General features: G+C 39.5%; 1 protein-coding gene across 3 annotated transcripts; it reads left to right on the top strand.

Annotated features, from left to right (window-relative positions):
- Positions 1-4,926: 4,926 nt before the first annotated feature.
- slc37a4b (solute carrier family 37 member 4b) lies at positions 4,927-16,331 on the top strand. Of its 3 annotated transcripts, none has more exons than XM_023281861.3 (11): positions 4,927-5,077; positions 5,847-5,935; positions 6,055-6,262; positions 8,203-8,435; positions 9,790-10,036; positions 11,120-11,272; positions 11,352-11,437; positions 12,855-12,968; positions 13,058-13,123; positions 13,211-13,349; positions 15,196-16,331. In XM_023281861.3, the coding sequence occupies exons 3-11, from the start codon at positions 6,115-6,117 to the stop codon at positions 15,360-15,362; spliced, it is 1,353 nt and encodes a 450-aa protein (XP_023137629.2). In that variant the 5' UTR covers positions 4,927-5,077; positions 5,847-5,935; positions 6,055-6,114; the 3' UTR covers positions 15,363-16,331. The 3 variants fall into 3 exon arrangements, with proteins under 3 accessions (XP_023137629.2, XP_023137627.2, XP_054873262.1); XM_055017287.1 differs by lacking the exon at positions 4,927-5,077 and adding an exon at positions 5,458-5,757; XM_023281859.3 differs by having other exon boundaries at positions 5,847-6,262.
- Positions 16,332-21,149: the final 4,818 nt, after the last annotated feature.

Here is a 21,149-nt window from a genome sequence, read left to right on the forward strand (position 1 = left end):
TTGTTTTTTGTGTTTCAGAAGGTGTGGCTGCATTAGACAGACACAAACAAATACAAATGATTTTCTTTATTGTTCACAAGAAAAACTAACAAAACTAAATTCTTGACCGTTTCAATATGTCAGTTCTCAACACTGTCTGTATCAAAGTCAACAAATAACAGAATGTGTTCAAAACTGAACAAAAAATAAATAAACCATCACATCATCAAATTAACATTTAGTAGTCCTGCCATTAGCACACAGTAGAGCTCTAATCCTGGCTTTCATGTTCCCCATGAGCCTTTCACACTGTTGAGGGTTAATCTTGTCCCATTCTTCTTGAATTACTGTTTTGAATTCTTCTAAATTCTTTGGTTTACACTTTAAAACAGACCTTTTGATAATCCGCCACAGATTTTCAATGAGACTCATGTCTGGGGATTGAGCTGGCCACTCTAAGACCTGGATACTGAGCTCCTGCAGCCAAGTTCTACTGGTCCTAGATGTGTTTAAGGGGCATTATCTTGTAGAAACATCCAGTTTTGACCTCGACAGAAAAGTACATGTACAGAAGGGAGCATGTGGGTTTGGAGAATGGCACAATACTTGGCAGAGTTCAGTGTGTCATCACAGACAGTGAGATGACCAACACCAGCAGCGCTCATGCATCCCCAAACCATGATACTGCCTCCACCATGCTTGACAGTAGGTACTGTACATCCCTTCTGCGTACCCTCACATTAGCAGGAGGAGGATAAAGCTGGAAACTGGACTCATCTAACCACAAAATCTTCTTCCAGTTCCTGACTGTCCAGTTCTTGTGTTCTTGGGCCCAATGACGCCGGGCTAACCTCTGTCTCTCAGTGATCGGGGGCTTCTTGACAACCTTGTAGAACATTAAGTCATGATCCGAAAACTTTTATCTACCACTGTATTTATAGAGAAGGCCCCAAACCCACCGGCTGACAATATTGTATCCTTATATTTTTTACATATAAATTTGCATCCATGTTTTTCAGACTGCTGTGTAGACACTGTTGTTTGAAGGTGGAAATGCTCAGCCATGGCGATGACTGCTTATTTCACTCATGAATGTCTTCCAGCATATCAAAAACACCATATGGACACATTAACAAGGTATGAAACATGGCTTTAACTGGAAGGAGTCTTTAAAAATTATCCTGCTGTTCAATTCAATGTTGAATTATTTGCCTCCAGGCATCGACAGATGTGACTGTTAGTGTCAGTGCTGGAAACTAACTTAGTAGATCTACTCAAGAACTCAAAATGGTGTATGGTACTTGAGCATAGTAACTAGATGCAGTACAGATTTTAAGCCTTTAAAAAGATGATCTGTGTATTTAATGCAGAACAGCTATGTCTGTTAAGGGTGGAATGCAAAAATTAAATCGAATAAAAAAGAATGGTTCTGCATGGTGATATGCTGTCCTCTGACAGGTCATTTCTGCCAGAATAAAAAATAGCTTATTAATATGAGAAGAGATAAAGCATCAGGTTGTGAAAGGTAGTCTCTTACTGACTTACTATGTAAGTTAGTCTCAACAAAGGCACAATGATGATACAAAAGGTAAGCACAACACTTCTAACACATTATACTGAGGCAGATTCACAAACACTCGTTCTGCTAAATAACACATTAAAATGTGCAATAAATCCACCCATAAATCACTGTCGAGTACATCAACTGAAGCGAACATGTTGCTTTAGCTCCATCTGTTGGTAGGATGAATGTGAGCATCCAAAAAGCGAAACAAAGATCATATTCCTTCTCTCTGTATGGAAACATATCAGGTAGTGAGTGAAAATCAAGAGAAATAGTCTCTGCAAACCCACATGTGTGTTTTAGTTATGCTGCTGATTAGACCTCAGTTACTTCTATTTTTATAACCCCCCTAAAATTTATTATTTCTAATCTTCCCTCTTTCCTTTTGTTGAACCTTTCATTTCTTCCCCATATAAGAGAGCCAAAGATCCATCAGTGTGTCAGTCTGTTCACACCCACCAAGAGCTCAGGGGAGTTCGAATCAGCCTCATTAATCAGAAACACCTGTGTGGGAGGTACGTGTGTGTGTGTGTGTGTGTGTGTGTGTGTGTGTGTGTGTGTGTGTGCAGAGTCTGTAAATTGTCACTAATTAATTGGTTTTTATGTTTATGTTTGACATAACTCATGACAGATGCGTTTCATCAATCAGGGCTGCAGTGCACTACGCCTCTGGAACATTTTAGGTTTCAAAAATATATTATGACTTTTTAATGAATTAAAGCACATCTACACAGTGATAGTAATCTTATTAAAAAAATGAACACAGGAGCAAAAATTACATCATCATCATTATCTTTGAAAAATGAAAGAAAAAACAGAAACCATAAGGACCCACAATAGGTGACATTTAAGTAGCTTTCATAGCTGCACAACGTCACAAGCTGAGAGACACCTAATTAAAAGATCTGTGAAAGTTAGAAATATTTTTGACATAACCTCAAGAGACACACACACAGAGACTTGTTCTAAAGATGGGATTTATGGCTCTTTGAAGGGAGCTGGGTCTTAAGGAGCCATTCGTTTCCAAGAGCCGTTGAAAAGACTGGCTTGTTGTTATATTCATTTATTTTAGAAGCCAACCAGGGGTAACTCATTTATCAGTGGTAGCAGTTATAAGATCAGAATAATTCAAACTTACACATCCCACCAATATATACACTATTGGCGGGAATTTTTCTGAAATATTAATTATAATTTAATGTGGCTGCTGTTTTCATTGTAAACATTCCATCAGGTGGTGCCATATCCCCATGTTTTGACAGTGAGATCACTATTTGGAGTTTTCCCTTGCCAAAAAAACTTTGTGGCACAATAAAACCTATGCAGGATACAGATAACTTCTATGCAAAACAACTTTCCACACAAGAACATTTTAACAATACAGAAAACAATATATAAATAAGAAATAAGAATAGAAAATATGTATGTATATAAAAAAAATACATAAATAAAACTAGAATAAAATTAGGGCATGATAAAAATGTGAATGCAAAACTGTAGAACAATCAGAACAATGTAAACAAAAACAATGTAAACCACAAAGGACATTTTAACAATGGAGAAAAAAAATGATAAATAAGAATAAGATGTATATATATTAAAAAATATAAATGAAACTAGGATGAAAGTTAGAACATGCTAAAAATATGAATGCAAAATAGAAGAACAATCAGAACAAATGTAAACAATAACAAAGTGTAAACAATAAGTGTGAACAACATGTGTTTTTTTCCCCTAATACCTCCTCCTCTCTGATAAAGCGCTAAATGTGGCTCCGCTCCAGCCTCCAGTCAGTGGGACTCAGGCAGCCCTCACACTCCTCCTCTAAGTTAGCTGCATACATACCTGCGTTCACATGAAAGGAGTGCTGTGGACAACTCAAACTCATGGAACATAAAGGTGACGTGAAGAAAGCATGGACAATTGCCAATATGAATGGCTTGCAACTGCAAGCCGGTTCTCATTGTTCAATTAAAAGTCATTCAAACAACTGACTCATTGAATGTCACTTCTCTAACTTGTTGTTTTTATCATGTTTTTTAGTTCCTTTAATACATGGTCATTTTTTAAACTACACTATCTTTGATGCTTTAGAAGTACCGCTAACCTGATATCCTTGCCAATAAAGCACACTGATTTTGGAATTGTCAATTATCTGCCAACACTTTGGGGAGCAGTGCAGAAAAAAAGTGAAAGGAAGAGAAATTCAACAGGCTTTTCACAGCAGATGTTTGGACATGAGCTCTTAGGGCTGATTGTGTTGATTGTGTTGTACTTGCAATCTAACAACCAGTGTCTGGTTGGTGAAATGCACTGTGATGCCTAACCCTTTAACCCTGAGGCTATTTTTTTGACCTTTCCACCTTTAAAACAACCATCTCCAAATTCAGGCAGTAACAGCATCATAAATATGGGGCCAAAATAACCTTGGGCCGAATGGTTACAACACACTTCTGCTTCTGCAGAATCAAACGTGTAAATTAGAGAGTAAATAACATCCTCTCAACACTAATGTTACCAAGTCTGTTCTTAAAAAATCTGCAAATACCAAATTGGAAACATAACAGGTGCTGCACCCTTTTTAGTCATGGCAGCACTCGGATGGCATTTTTAGTGAATGTGCTGATCTCTGCAAAATTCTAAAAATGGTAACAGAGACAGGTCCTGGTGAAGAGACCTCCAACATGGAAAGGGTTAAGCTACACACTTGTACCACATAAATAGTACTGAGAATAGTCCATGATTACCTGTGTGTGTGTGTGTGTGTGTGTGTGTGTGTGTGTGTGTGTGTGTGTGTGTGTGTATATATGTATATATATATATATATATATATATATATATATATATATATATATATATATATATATATATATATATATATATATATATATATATATATATATATATATACATATATATGGAGAACATCTGAGGAGTTTTTTAAACCTCTGATCTTTTGGTTCTGCAGCAGTCATTCCAGCAGCAGTTCTGCTGCAGTCTTTAGCCTCCAGTAGAGGGCAGCAGTGAGCAACGGGAGCTAAACTGGGATTTTAGTGCAATAATCGAAGGTCAGCTGTGTCGTATTATCCTGAAGGCCCAACTGAATCACAACATATGCAAGATCGTGACGGATACGAGCTGGTTTGTGCGGTGACCAATGACAAATTTAAATTTGCATGTTTCTCTATGGAGTTTGGCGGCGTGGGGATTGACCTCCACCGGACTACTGGACACAGTTTGGCTGCATTACATGCAGTGATTGGTTATTCGGCACACTGACTGTGCGTGCGTGTGTGTGTGTGTGTGTGTGTGTGTGTGTGTGTGTGTGTGTGTGTGTGTGTGTGTGTGTGTGTGTGTGTGTGTGTGTGTGTGTGTGTGTGTCTGTGCGTCTGTGCGTGTGTGAGTGTATTTGTGCCACGGCGGCTGAGTCCCCCCCTCCCTCGTCTTTCCCGGGGACGCGCTCATAGAGCTGCAGATGCGTGAACGCGCCTCGTCTTTAGCATGGATGTGATCAGCGGGAGGAACGAATGAAAGGTAACGCGATTTACAGGCATTAAACTGCTGTATCAGAGACCCCACAGCATCGCTTTATGTCAAGATTAGTTAAGACATTGGCCTGGAAGGCTCTCAGATACTACTGAGATCAGTTCGCCACGACTAACTCTGAAGATAATCGTGCCAGTGTTAGCAAAACTGCTGCTGTCTGGTCAAATGAAACAGCTCAGTGCGGTTTGTTCTGTTGTTTGTCGCTTTGACCGCCACAAGTCAGCCACAAGAGAGTTAACACAGCACATACAAATGATCAGTAAATGTACAGATAACACGAGCAGAACTTAAAAACTCATTTAATTCTAAAATAAAATGACTCCAAGTCTGCTGAGTTCAAGTTTCCTGACATCTGATATTTTTAGGGTTGCTGACTGGAGCCTCCAAGCCACACGTCGAAGCCAGTTAAAGGGACAACTTTGCATTTAAATGACAGCCCTAAATTACAGTGAATGACAGAAGAAGCTGAGCTGCAGGTCCAACGTGTACCTGAATCCTGAACCAGCACCTAGTGAGGTCCCAGGGGATGCACCTCACCAGGGTCTGGCTCAGCAGCATCACAAGCCCCAACATGGACAAAAGGCTTGAGAAGAAGGAGGGCAACCCCAAATCGTAGCAGAGTGTCATTCTGTTACCCTTCATCTGCTGAATCATTGCATTCAGACTAGGTTTCCAAGTGCTAAACGTCTGCAGTTCAGAAGTGACCTGGTGTAATTCCTTCTGTGTTAAGTGATGTTTATGTTCATCTCACTTTCAGGCCGGTGTGAGGTTTCCTCGCTCTGTCCTCGCTTCTAGGAGCAGCAGCCCCACAGACAGACGGAGCCTCCAGCCTGCAGGAATTCTGCTGTAAAGACTGCGTCCCACTGATAAAACTTCATCTACCAGCCCAGGATACATCTCCTTTCATATCTCCCACTGTAAACAACTTGCTTGATAGTGCCAACTTTTTACTGGCTCTATTCTAGATGCCAGGGGACCCAAATACAAGACTCCACTGAAGATAGAACTGCATATCAACTGCAACCATGGGGGCCACAGGCTACGGCTACTATCGTGTCGTCATATTCATCTGCATGTTCATCGGCTACTCACTGTATTTCTTCAACAGAAAGACCTTCTCCTTTGTCATGCCCTCTGTGATGGATGAGATAAACCTGGACAAAGATGACTTGGGTAAGAAAGAAGTATTAACTGAATGTTTTTTGTTTGTTTGGCTTAACGGCTTAACAAATGTGTCTTTAAGCATCAATTTAAAATTTAACCAAGCTGTTGCTTCAGGAAAACTTTTCACAGTAATCCCTGGAGACATTTTGCTTGCCTGAAATGCTCCTGAGCACAAATATGAAACCAGTTGTTCACCCAAAACTGAATTATTCTGTCAGCTGAGGTGTCAGTTTCACTCTCCTCCCACTGGTTGCACATTAAATGTATTATTGTTTAGTAACAAACAAAAACCTAGCTATGTGAAGTGTTTGTTTAGGCCGCTGCTACGCCTAACAAGGTTATCTCATAAACTCACTTGACCTCAGAGTAGTCGTAACACTAAACTAATAACTCTAGAGAAATGAACAGCCGAGGGTGGTGTTGGATGCAGTCCACCTGTAATCCAACATAGGAAAAGATTACAGCATTGCTAGCAGCTCTGTTGGGGTCTGCGTAGATGCAATGGTTCTTAGAGGTAAAAGGCTAAGGTCTGGATGTTACACATGCTCAGAGTGATGATAACGGCATGCCTCTGTTTAGAAAGTATAATGATAATTATTCTCACTATCTCTTACTTCAGTGTGTTAGCATGCTGACATTTACTGATTAAAGATAAAGTAAACCTTTGGCTAAAGGGGATGTCAATACATTTGCAAAGATTTGGTCATTTTCCAGACCGTTATTCCGCTTCTATTGGAAAAGACAGGGGAGTCATAAATATCAGCGGGGTTCATCTTCTGCCGACCATGAATGTGCCTCAGAAGTCATGGCAATCAATCCAGTTGTCAAAAGGTTCCACTAAACATCCAACATGTCAACCTCATGACAGATAAAGTTACATGTCACCATAGACAATCAGATTCACCTTCTGGGGACCATGTTTTGAGATATCTTAGTCTGGGATGGACCTTCTATTGATTTTTATAAATTAGTGATGATGAGCCAAGTCATGACAGTCAGAGGGTGTTAAGTCCCGACTGTCTAGGGTAGCCAGACAGTAACAAAAGGAAAACAAAGCAAACGCTGAGCTCCAGAATGAGAGGTGGGATTCATTTTGGAAGGGGGTATGGGCACAACAACACAGAAAGCGAGGGGGTTGAATTAAAAGCAAATGGATGCTACAGAAAACTAAAGAAATAAACGCAACAGAAAGCGACCTTCTCTATGAAGCTGATATTACAAAACTGGGAGTAAATAAAAGATAACAGATACAAAGAAAACTCTATACCAAAATACACGGGTCACAATTTGAACAGACTGATGCCATGTTGTTAGAAATACATGATGTCATTTTTAGTTGTTGGAAATAGAGGTGCAGATTTTTAGGTAATTTTGTGACCGATAGTTGACCACGTTATCAATAAGTAATCGATAAATTGTCAGTACGAATGAAATACAGTGGACTTGTTTTATTAAGCTGATCTGATCGTTTGCAATCAAATGAATGTAAGATTTGCTACTGTAGCGGCTCGTTTACATTAGCCACTCCATTGTAGGGACTGTCTTGGTAAACTGACCCATCATCAATATGCAAGATCTGACTGGCAACCATTAACTTTCATAAGTCTCTGTCATGGTGGCCCATTGCTAACTGCTGTGTGCTTGCCAACACAAACTGCCTGCAATCTGAGTAACCTCCTTCATGGTTTGCCGCTGTATTAAACAGAGCAAATGAGCTGCAGTCTTCCATCTCATTAAACAGTGAGAGGTACTACAGCTAATGTACAATACATGTTCTGACGTGCAGTTCCTCATTGTCCGCATAATTTGGTTGATAACAGCAATTAATCGCATAACTGTTAATCTTTAACATTGCTAATTGCCATGTAGACAAAGCTAGAAGCAGCCCTTGTCTCCTGTAGTACAGTTTCTGTTTATGCGTTGCCTTGATCTTCATTGTGTTTCTGCAGGTATGATCACCAGCAGCCAGACCATGGCCTATGCCATCAGTAAGTTCATCAGCGGCGTGCTGTCGGATCAGATCAGCGCCCGTTGGCTTTTCTCCATCGGCCTCTTCGTGGTCGGAGGCATCAACATAGTCTTCTCCTGGTCTTCCACTGTGTCCATGTTCTCTCTGCTCTGGTTCATCAATGGTCTGGGACAAGGCTGTGGCTGGCCTCCCTGTGGGAAGGTGCTACGCAAGGTAGTACTATCCATATGAAACACAGATCTCTAGCTCAGTGTAACTGTAAAGTCCTCAGCATGCAGGCTACTCATGGTGCCTGTGATTAGTGTGGGCAGCAAGTGAAACTGTGTCACTCCAGGGTGGAAACCACCTGCTGCTTGACATACTGTGTATGTTTGCAGTCTGCAAGAACTTGCACCTGTCTGTTGGTTGCACTTAGAAGAATCCTGTTCTGGGCTGGCAGCCTGTGCTGACCTTTGGGACAGAGGTAGCACTGTCTGCTTTGAGGAGATATCAGCCAACTGTACAACACACTGATTATCCAAGGCAGGAGTCGTAATGCCGCCGACAGTAGTGGTTTGAGAAATTAAGGGATTACCCAATAATCTGCAAGGTCTCATATATAAATAGCTTTTGGATTTGCTTTAAGTTTATTCTGGGATCATTGAGGTCTCAGTGCAGTGAATAGTTTGAATTTTAAGAGGTACTTTCAAAGTTCATATGTGTGAGCAAACCATAATGCATTCTACTCTAAGACACAATGACGCTTCTAAGAAACTGCCTTAAAAGTAGAAGTGTTCAAAAGCTGGGGAATAAATAGGATTTGTCATGTGTTCAGTGACTGGAGGGGGATCAGATTACAAGAGAATGTATTTATAGAAGATTGTCAATCGGCCTTTCCAATAGAACAGCAACTTTGTGCAAAGGTGTTTTCTTTCTCTAAAACCTTTTAATAGCTCAAAATCTGTTCCACAGCTGAGTTAACTTCCACACAGTGTTAATCAACATAGTGGTAAATCAGCCTGTATCTGCCTTAACTGTTTACCAGTGGATTCTCAAGTTACGGGGTTCTCTGCTTTGAATGCTGTCTGAGGATTGTTTATGGCCGTGTTTAGCTGGATTACATCATGAGGGCGTGTGCCTCTGATGCCATTTCTCTAGGAGGAGTAAAATTTGAAAGAAATTAGAGCAGTGCTGCACTCTTTTAAAGAGAAAGTGCTTTAAATTTGTAAGTCTGTTTATTATAGGGTCAGAATATTGTCATATTTCTGCTACTTTGTCCTGAAATTCTCCTTAACCCTTTGATGCACAACGTGGGTCAAAAGTGACCCATATTCAATGGAAATGGGTATCTCTTGACCCATGTTGTACATCAAAGGGTTAAAGAGAACTGATCCATGTGCGGTAGCATGTTTATGATCATGACCTGTGGGTTGCTTCAGCAAATGAGAGGAAATCAACAATATGTGCAATATTTTATAGTTACAAGTTGTGTATGAATAGGAAGAATGATCTGTATTCTTTGATTCTGTATGTATTCTAGGAGAAAATGTTGACTATTGTTTTGTCCTGTGTGTCTCTCTTCAATCAGTGGTATGAGCCCTCCCAGTTTGGAACATGGTGGTCTGTGCTGTCCTGCAGTATGAACCTGGCTGGAAGTCTGGGCCCAATCGTGGTCACAGTGCTCCTGCAGTACTACGACTGGAGGACTATCCTGACCATGTCAGGCATTTTCTGTGCAGCCTTCTCATTTGTTTGTTTGGTGTTTGTGAAGAACGAGCCAAAGGATGTGGGTCTGCCCAGCATTGAAGCAGCAGCCAAGAAGGGGGTGAAGGGAGGTGAGCAAAACAACCAGTAGAGAAGCTGCTTCTGGTGTAGCTAAAATGTTTAGCATGCCGATCACATGGTGATATATTATTCCCCGTGGGGTTATAACATTCCAACAGTGCTTCAGTTTTGCTACCGACACTTGTGATATCTGAGAGTAGTTCAGAGCCTACTTGTATGTCAGACTTCTGGTAACAGCCAAAGTGTCCAGGTGCTGTGTCTAAAAGGCCATTGTCTGAAACCACTGTCTATTTACCAGACAGGTCACTACATTTACTGTTAACCATTTCGTTTGAATGTCCAAATGTTGAGTGTGTAAATATTGGTATATTGTGTCCTCAAAAAATTCACAGAGGAATGGAAACATCAGCATGTTTGGTCGCTGAAAGCTCCATTTACTTCTCCTAACTTAGTGTTTATTACTTTGATAGTAGTGAATAATTCACACATAAATAAATGGGATCAACTAAACACATACAGAAGTAGGCCAGTACAGTTATTGAAACAGTTAATGAGTTAACTTGAAGCTTGTCAACTTTGTCTATCTCCGTATTTGTAGTGTAGATGTGCTCACTATATCTGATAAAACTGTGGTCACACATAGAAGGATTTTAATACCTAACTTTCCTTTTTAATTACAGCCAGTAAGCACAACTCTTTTGATAGAGATAATATCTCAGTCACAGTTTTCAGTTTTTAAAAAAAAAAAAAAAAATCAGTTCCTCTAACAGTATTAGGACCATGGAGATCCAGCCCCGATCTCTACTTCCTGTCACCAGAAGATGGCAGTGTGGGTAGCTGGATTTTACTAGACCTTAGATCTATGTAACGACATGAATGAAATTGTTCAGAACTGATGCATTCATACAGTATAACCCATAAAATGCCAGCATCACTAAATGACTACAGGACACTATAGATGTAATCTTACAGATTTAAAAGGGACTTAGCCTCACCATGTGACCGACATGCTGTGAGGAACATAAACTTAAAATAGTTTCACAGCACATGCATAAATCTGATTATGCGACATACATAACAGATCTCTTGTTAATGTGTGTGTGAATGCAACACTTGTTTTCTGTGCTCACTAGGCAACAGCGAGAGCACCCTGACGGAGTTCCTCCTCTCACCTTTCCTGTGGGTGCTGTCCCTGGGGTACCTGGTGGTGTTTGGAGTGAAGACGGCAGCTACCGACTGGGGACAGCTGTTCCTCATGCAGGAGAAAGGACAGACCGTTCTCATGGGTATGCATATGAAGCGGTGCTTCTTACTTGGTTATCATATAATGGTTACAGGTGCTGACATCAGCTGTGTTGCTAACAGGCAGTACCTACATGAGTGCCTTGGAGGTGGGAGGTTTTGTGGGCAGCCTGGCAGCAGGCTTCATCTCAGACAGAGCTGTATGTCGGGTGAGTAACCAAAAGGACTGGGCTCAGCCATAGACTGGTCGTCAGGAAGATTGGGAATTTTTAAATTTTTTTTTATAGTCTGTATGCAGGTAATAGGTTGTCTTAACTGCAGTGACACAGCTGGTGAAATTCATAGTAGCAGGAAGCGGCTGCAATTACAACTGAAAGTATTTAGCACTCCGGCCAAAATGTACATCACAAGAAAAGAGAAAACCCACAGCCGACGGTCCAGCGAAGGCACCAAATAAAGACAAAGGCTTTGCTGGCAGATTCTGCAGAGTGTGTTAAGAAATAACAGTTATTTAAGCAGTCTCCAGGAGAGCAGTATCGAAAACATAGAAACATCAGAGAGGAGCAAGCAGGTGCTTTGTCATTCTTACATGCTCTGTGCTGTGAACTAGCTAAATGAACCAACTAAATGTTTTCGCTGACCTTTGGGGATTTCCACTGCAGGTTTAACTGTCAGATTCAGTGCACAAATATTAAAGAAGTTTTCTCAGACCTGTTTAAAAATGGTTGCCAACTCTGATCATAAATGAATAAAGTAAGCATTTGCTTAGAAAATTTCCTTTGCGCATTAGGCAGAGCCTGTAAGGCAGGGGTGTCAAACTCATTTTAGTTCAGGGGCCACATTCAGACCAGTTTGATCTCAAGTTGGCAAAACCAGTAAAATCACAGCATAGTAACCTATAAATAACCACAAATCCAATTTCTTCCTTTTGTTTTAGTTCAAAAAGTACATTCTGAAAATGTTCACATTTAATGAACTATCTTTTTCCAAAACTTGATGAACAACCTGAAATTTCTTCTGAAAAATAAATGCAATTTCAACAAGGTTATGCCTCAGTTTATTATTTACGCATGTGCATTACAACTCAGTGTGTTTATAAAGGCACAAAACATTTAGTTGCAGGTATCTGGAACTAAACAATGTAATAATCTATTTTATGATCAAAACAACTTGTCAAGATCCAGAAATTATTTTTAATTTACAGTTTGCAGTCAATGCTTTCTCTACGGTTTTTACACAAGTCATCCTGCAGACTAGACTGGACCCTCTGGCGGGCCGTATGATTGGCACCCCTGCTGTGAGGCATATGATAACCAGCCCAGCGCTAAAACTGCATACCTTACAGTAAAAATATATGTGAACATGGCTCTAAACAAGAAAGCGGGGTGATGGAGGAGAGGGGAGCAGCAGCACAGATCCAGTTGGAGGTGCACTAATGATTGCTATTGTGTGACTGAAAAGTAAATTAGAGCACACTTACAGATTGACAGATATGTCAGTGGGAATTTGGCGTATGAAATTGTGGCTGCTTGACAGCATTATTCCCGGGCTGTTTTTTGTTGCTAGTCTGTCCCAGGCTGGGCTTATCTTTTCAATTTTAAAGGCTCTCTCTTTGCCTTTTTCTAGCAAGGCTTGGGCACCCACGGTAACCCTCGCCATGGCCTGCTCATTACCATGATGGCTGGCATGTATGTGTCCATGTACCTCTTTAGAGTGACCATCACGCCTGAAATCCCTCAGGTAATTTGACTCTATTATCTGTCAAATATCTGTGAAATGTGCATGTTGTTAGGGTTGAAAGTACTTTAATCATTCGTGTATTTGCTCAGGAGGCTCCTCTTTGGGTCCAAGTCATTCATCCTGTGTCTGTCCTCACTGGGGTGTCAGAGAAAGAGGTACGCTCAGAAATGCTTTCATTTAAATGGATCAACATGCAGTGTGTCATCAGAACGAATTCAAGAACTTTCATATTGTCTTCACAGATTTGGATCCTCTTCCTCGGTGCTATGTTTGGATTTTCGTCTTACGGACCAATTGCCTTGTTTGGGGTGATAGCCAGTGAAAGTGCTCCTTCTAATTTCTGTGGAACCTCTCATGCTGTTGTAGCTCTGATGGCTAACGGTAAGCTCTAGTTTCAGGTGACCAGCAAAAATCCCTTATATTGTCATGTTTGCGCATTGAAACATTTTGGCAACCATAAATGTAATTATTTTACAGAAAATGCTATGTAAATGTGCACTTAACTTGATCTAAATGTAATGAAACCCAATAATGTAATAACTTCACAGTAAATGTTATATAATGTTTGGAATAATGTCAACTTCACATTGAAAGTAACATAGAAACCCTTTATCACCAGACGGAACTAGCACTGGTTATGTGTGTTTATATCAGGTGTCATGTTGTGCACATGGAGGTTTTCTAAATGCTTAATGCACTTTTATAGCATTGTGGTTGTTTTCATGAACAAGTTTTTGCTGGAAATCTGTGGTGCACAGAGAAAAGTAGAAGACTTAGGCATCAGGATGTAGTTGCATGTCCCTGAGTTTCTGTCTTAGTGTATAAATCTAAATTTAACCTAACAGTCATTCATTCATTCCAACCAATCTGTATTTAAAATTCTTACATTGTTCATTTCATTTTATTTCTTTATTTATTTGGACAGGACAGTGCTTACTAATGAACATACAATCTCATAGATTTACACAAGGTTACAGTAAATAAGCCGGTGCTAATTTCCATCTGTTGTCCCAAACATAAAAGAAAAACATACAGGCGTATCAGACAAAAAAGCAAAGACAATGATAAATTCATTCTGGCTGGGTTAAACCTACCCTAAAGTGATATTATTTTAGTAAAGTGCTTACTAGGCAGAGCCTGTCATGAAGTGCTTAAAGTTAAAGTGCCTGTTTTTAAAGTGTCTGATTTTCTCAATGTTCACAAATTTGATTGTTAATCAGCCATGCCTTATACTGTCTCTTAAAACTGACAAAGATGGAGCTTTCTCTGATAGCTTTTGGTAAAGTATTCCAGTTTGTGCAACCTTTAATAGATAAGGCATTCTGTACAAAGGAGGACTTTCAAAATTTTACTTCACAGTCACCCCTGGCGGCTGATCTTGTATTAGAAATACAATTTTTCTTTTTGATAAAATCTCCCAGGGGCTTTGGGAACATCTCATTCATTGTCTTATATATTAAGCAGGCACTTTTAAATGATTTGAAATTCTCAAGGCTCACGAATCGATATTTCTTCAAGATTGCACAATGATGGAATTACTGGGGCTTTTTGTCAAACACCTTGATGACTTTTTTATAATGCTGTTCAATGTTAAGGTACTTAAAATTAGTGACCATCTCCTGTTCTTCCCCATCTAAGAACACAGAGGATCGGGAAGAATTGGAGATGGTAGCTCACCTTATGTACCTTGAGGCTGTGCTGGACTCCAACCTCAATTTTAAAAAACACATCAAAAAAGTAACCAGTACAATAACAAAATTGGAACAAATTCGGCCTTTCATAACAACAGAAGCTGCTAAATCCTACCTCCACTGCATGATCCTGTCTCACATCGAATACAGCTTCACAATGTGGTCGTTTGCTAGCATCACTGCTCTAAAACCTATTGAACAGCTTTATACAAAAGCCATCAAGGTGTTTCAAACACAATATATAAAACTCTGGACTGTATATGAACACAGTATTACAATATCTGTCAAAAGTCTTACATTATCAGTTTTGAGAAACATAAATGACCCACCTGAATTATATTACATTACTGGTGAAAATGTTCTGACAACATTAGTCAGGAGCTTTTGTCATATTTATTCAATTTTTTTCTTACATTTCTGGTCAAGTTAAGTGCAAACATTATTACATTTTCAAGCGTTATTACATTGTCAGTAAATTATTACAGTATTGGCTGCTATACCTTCATATGACTAAACAATCTTTGTGTCTGTCACAGTGGGAGCTTTTATGGCAGGACTTCCCTTCAGCACTATTGCCAAACAGCACAGCTGGGACATGGCTTTCTGGGTAGCTGAGGTGATAATGGGCATCGCTACTGTTGGGTTCTTCCTCGTGCGCAACATGCGCACCAAAATGGGACGGATCGCAGAGAAAAAGGACTAAAGTCTCTTCTAGAAAAGAGCCAAGTGTCAGTGTCAACAGATGGTGTTCTTGCACTTTCGATAGCAGAATACTGCACATTAATACAACTCCGGTCTCACAAACAAAATGACAAACACAAGCTAATATTTAGATATTTTTCCACGTTACTGGTGATTGATGTAGATACTCTGGGTGAGTAAACCATTTTAAATTAATAATCCGTTAGCCACGCACACATAGCTCTAGTCGTCACATGCAACAGCACAGCAATGCAGGAGATCATAATCTTTTATCACAAGCTAACATTTAATTCTTCCATTGACAGCCTAGAAAATGCTTTCATGTGGTCACACTTAGTTGCTTTATGACAACTGTATGCTCAAGAAAATACACAAACATGAAAGTCTTTAAGTTTATAGGAGGATTTTCTCAAGATACAGTAAACTGTATGTGCTGCTCGTTGCATACTCTGCCTTCAGTGGAGGTCATTTATATTTAACTTAATGAATGTTTACTGAGCAGTCTGTATTTTCTAGGATCCTTGTCTAGGTATTAGCACAGATGTGTTGCATGTGTCTGCATTCATTTCACTAATACCTCAAGTATTTTTTAAAAACGTAGAAGGGTTATTGTTTCACTGACATTATGTAATTAGAGAATGTGATATTTTTATATACACTTGGATGCTAAATGATACAGAACAACAGTTTTGGGCATTCTTCTTAGGCCATGTCAGCTTTTCTGATCTGACGTTTTTAAGGTTTGACTAATTAAACGACAGCTGATAATGTCACTGCCATTGTAGTTGTGAAGAGCACTTGCAACACCAGATTATATACTGTTAAAATCTGTCATCTCAAAAATGGGAGTTTTGTCAACTCCAATAGTAAGAAGTCTGTAATACAATGTACTATTTTTGGTACGTCTGTGTCTTACTGGAATTGTACAATGGACTTCAAAGAGAATCTAATAAATGTGAATTTTACTTTCTTTTCTCTAGGTTTATCTATAAACTGGCTTTTGTTGAACTTTTCATCTGCAGTTCAGAAAATGCCATGAATTACGTGCACCCTGAAGAGGCCAAACCCTCCTAAAGCTGGTAGTATCATGTCACATTAATGTTTAAGTTTTTTTGAAATCAGGCTCAAAGAAAAACTTACATGTGGGGCAATAGTAAGATCCCATATTATAATAGTAATTACTGATATGATCAAATGGGGCACAAAATCCAGTCTTTCCCATTGCTGATCTAAACCTAGCACGAGGCTTTAGCAGTTTCTAATGCACAGATAAACTGGATCATCTTCCAAAGTTACCCGTTTTAGCACCAAGGTTTGCCTTTAGTTTACAGTCGCTCCACTGTAGCTCCACACAAAATAAAAAAACACGTTTGACCTTTATAAGCAGCATATAAACAGTTTATAAGGAATTATAAATCAGAAATGTGTAAAACTAATATACTTTGTCACCAATTAGAATTCATCTTGAAGTAACCTGTGAGTGTAAGCAGAAAATCACTGATAATACAGAAAACACAAGAAAAGCACTCAGAGAGCGCAGTACTCCGCCAAGGCTGCTCAGTCGTTGTACCATTTCCAATGAAAGAAATCTTTAAAAAATTCATGGCAGAAATCACGGCAACATAGAACGTAGCCATTTAATATAGATGTACCCACAAACAAAAGGACCTTGCGCTAAGCACAGGCGTGTGTTATGCAGAAATACAGATAGAGGATCCAGACTATGAGCCGCATCACTGCCAAAATCTAATCAGTTGGTCCATGAGTGATTTCTGACCTTCCCTGAAAATTTCATCCAAATTCGTGGGTCCGTTTTTGAATAATGTTGCTAACAGATAGATGGACAAACAGACAAACCAATGCCGATCACCACATAATTCCACCGCGTTCCTTGGCAGAGTAACAATTGTAATCATCCTAAATATTTGGTCAGAATTTGCTAACAAGTACTGTAATAAACACATAGAATATTCTAATAGCAATGAACCGTTTATAAATGTTGGTTTAATACATTCTAAATAGGGGCACTAATAGTGTTAGTGGATGTCAGATCAACCCCTCATCTCATTTTCAGGGGGGTCCTGAAATCGTACAGCTAAAAATGCGGATATTGAGTACCCAAACACTAGCATTAAAAAAAGCTTGAGGAGGGTTTTTATGGACAGGAGGAACAATTAGAACAATCAAAAACTGTTGTTTCAGCATTTATTTATCACTGTCCACATTAGCTTCTACCTCAGCATACAGTACACAACAAAAGGGAGTATACATCTGTGTAATATCACTTAAATGTCAAATGACTCAGAATGATATAACCTATATAATAGATTATATCCTATATTTAAACTACAGGCCCAATGCTAGGAACTCAGTGCAGCACACATTGCTTTTGCACTGACTTCCTACTGTGCTATTATTTCAATCTTCTATTCATTCATATGTCCACCTTTATTTTTGACGACAGACTCAGTCCTCCTTAGCATGGATGATACAGCACCTATTATTTCATTCAAAGACTGTTTTTGCAACTGCTGTTTGCTGGAGGGGTTGTGTTGCTCTGGCTTTCTCTAAATACCCTAAAAGTGTTCTTTAGGATTAAAGTCGGGCGAGATACTTGTCTAGATTATAGTTGACACTTTTTACTCCTTTAAAGACTCATAAACTCATTAAATAATGTATCATTAAAAAAATAACCCAGGGTAATGCGAATATACATGTCACAATTTTAGAAATAATGGAGACATGTCTCAGTTGTACATGGAATACAGCTAATGCTGTGTGGTGGCCTTGTTTTGTACCAATTGTAGTCTTGTTTGCAGCAGACCATACGACTGAAAATAGTCCAAAGGAAATAACATTAATGATTTAATGACATTTTATTTTTTATTTTTTATTTTTTAACATCTCATGGAGTACCAAAAACATTTTCTAGCAGGAGCTTGCCTTTTACTGGTTTCTTAATGACAATGCCAGTATGCTAAGATCTCAAAGACTGCTGCAGCCAGTGTAATTCCCAGTAAATTTGATGTTATGGACTTGTTCAAGTTCTGAGTCCTGTATATTCACTACCATTCAAAAGTTTGGGGTCACCCAGACAATTTCATGTGTTCCATGAAAAGTCACACTTTTATTCATGTGCTAACATAATTGCACAAGGGTTTTCTAATCATCAATTAGCCTTTCAACACCATTAGCTAACACAATGTAGCATTAGAACACAAGAATGATGGTTGCTCCAAATGTTCCTCTGCACCCCTATGTAGATATTCCATCAAAAATCAGCTGTTTCCAGCTAGAATATTCATTTACCACATTAACAATCTCTGAACTATATTTCTGATTGATTTAATGTTATCTTCACTGAAAAAAACTGATTTTCTTTCAAAATAAGGACATTTCTAAGTCACCCCAAACTTTTGAACGGACTTGTAGCTGCAATGTGGGATTTAAACTAACCATAGTCTGCTCAAAATTATCATAAATTCTTATCCATCCATCCATCCATTATCTGTATACTGCTTAATCCTCATTAGGGTCGCACTGGGGCTGGAGTCTATCCCAGCTGACTTTGGGTGAAGGCAGGGGACACCCTGGACAGGTCAGGAGTCCATTGCAGAGCTATATTTACCAACAAACAATCACACTCACCACCTACGGACAATTTAGAGTCACCAGTTAACCTCAGCATGCTTTTGGACTGTGAGAGGAAGCCAAAGAACCCGAAGAAAACCTACGCATGCACAGGGAGAACATGCAGAAAGATCCCAGGAAGGCCGAGACGCAAACTAGCTCTTCTAGCTGCATGGCAACAATGCTAACCACCGATCCACTGGGCAGCCCAATTCTGATACATACGTATTTAAAATGGAATGATATATATACAGTACAGTTGTGTCAGTATCGTGTGCAAACAAAAAGTAAACTCATCCTTTCAGTCGGAGGCTGATTTTGCAAGTCTGTTCTACTTCTGAACCCAGTAGAGCTTGAAAGTTCATGAATGCTTCAGAATTTCTTCATCAACAATAAAAACATAAAACAACAACAGATGTTCATGGAAGTGGCACAAAGAGAACCTGTTTCATACAAGTACTATACTTGACCATTCAAGTATTTTCAAGTCACTCTATCCCATATACAGTGAAACGGGTCCAAGCCATGATGCTTCCACCACCATGTTTCACATGGGATGAAGTTCTTGTTCTAATTTAAACTTGGATCTCATCCACCCACAAAACATCTTTCCATAAGTCCTTTGGCTTGTCCACAGGTCTTTAGAAAACTGTAAATGGGCATCCATGTTCTATTATGTTCAACTATGCCTGTCTGCTTGCAGCTGGCCAGTGTTCTTACGAACTCATGAACATTAGCATTACTGGATATGAGACGGGCCTTCAGCTCAGACTTTGATAGATTGTTGTTTGTTTTTTTCAAATAAAACAGAGTACTCAATCACACCTGATTGTCATCCCATTGACTGAAAACAGCAGACTCTAATTCCACCTTTTATTTACCTGCTAAACCAACGGGTTCACCAATACACAGATATGGACTATTAGACTATTGCCCTCAAAGTATGAATGACCAAGTACAATGTTTTTTGATCTTTTTTGTATAATTGGATGGTATTTATCAGCTTTTATCCACTGAATGAAAATCTGACGATGTTTTAGGTCATTTTTAAGTGGAAATATAGACAATTCTAAAGCCCCACTGCTTTCTGCCATCCATTGCATACTGCACAAAGAAATAAAACAGTTATTATTATGCAAGGCTTTACATTTCTCCCCTCCGTGGTTGAGAAACAGTTTGGGGGATAAAAATAGAAAATAAATACTTGAATAATGTTCTGAATTTCAAATGATACGATCACGTTCTTTAGCTTCGTGTTGAAGGCAGTTAGAATTATAGCCCAAATCAAAAGCTTTACTGGTTACAAAGTTAAAATATGAATGAAACAAAGACACGTGTGTTCTTTAATACTGCATGAACAGCCGTGGACCAGCTTCACTGGGAAGAAGATTAAAGAGAATCCCCTTCTCTGCCTTCCTCCATGTTCTCTCTGCGGACCAATCAGAGCAGAGCCGGTGGGAAACGTGCTGCCGCAAATACGTCAAAATTACGTCAGGACACGCGACATGATCAGTTTGTTTACCAACACCGAGACAGCGTCAGTTTGTGATAACTGTGGAAATGAATCTCCAGATGAGAAACCTTTCATGGCAACGCAGTGAGAAACGGCAGCTGATGGAGACCGAATGAAGCTGTCCATGGTGCTGAAAAGGAATACAGCGGGTTTTACTGGGACACAACTGAAAACCAGCATGTTAGAGACTGGACTCTAAGGAACTATTGTACAGGACTGGTTCATAGTCACGTATCTATAGATGTTTACTCCACATAAAAACTACCAAAGCTTGGATTGGACTAATTGAAGACTGGATCTGTTATGTCTTTAACCTGCATCGAAGGGAATGATTCAATTTATAAGGCGCCTGCTATTTACAGCTAATATCAGGGAGCAGGTTGTAGGAAAAACGTCCCAACTGCGGCCAGACGGTGAACTGGAGTCATTTGAAAAACTGTTGAGGTGAGATGCATGGACGCTGGCTGAAACTTCAGGAGGATGACTTCTCTGAGGTGCTGTTATCCGGTGGTGAGATGCACAATGAGGTCAGTTTAAATCAGCCAGATAACACTGGTCTACAAGCAAACTGCTTCCAGAATAAAAGTGGTTCAACTTTACCTACTTTCAGTTACTAAAAAAGAAAAAAATAAGTCAAAAGTGATG

The sequence above is a fragment of the Amphiprion ocellaris genome, chromosome 14 (genome assembly GCF_022539595.1).
Source record: "Amphiprion ocellaris isolate individual 3 ecotype Okinawa chromosome 14, ASM2253959v1, whole genome shotgun sequence".
Taxonomy (NCBI): domain Eukaryota; kingdom Metazoa; phylum Chordata; class Actinopteri; family Pomacentridae; genus Amphiprion; species Amphiprion ocellaris.

Excerpts from the sequence above, each read along its gene's own strand:
- slc37a4b (XM_023281859.3), top strand. The coding sequence starts at position 6,115 with ATGGGGGCCACAGGCTACGGCTACTATCGTGTCGTCATATTCATCTGC. Across the intron at positions 10,037-11,119 it reads CAAGAAGGGGGTGAAGGGAG|GCAACAGCGAGAGCACCCTG; the intron begins GTGAGCAAAACA and ends TGTGCTCACTAG. Across the intron at positions 11,273-11,351 it reads AGGACAGACCGTTCTCATGG|GCAGTACCTACATGAGTGCC; the intron begins GTATGCATATGA and ends TGTTGCTAACAG.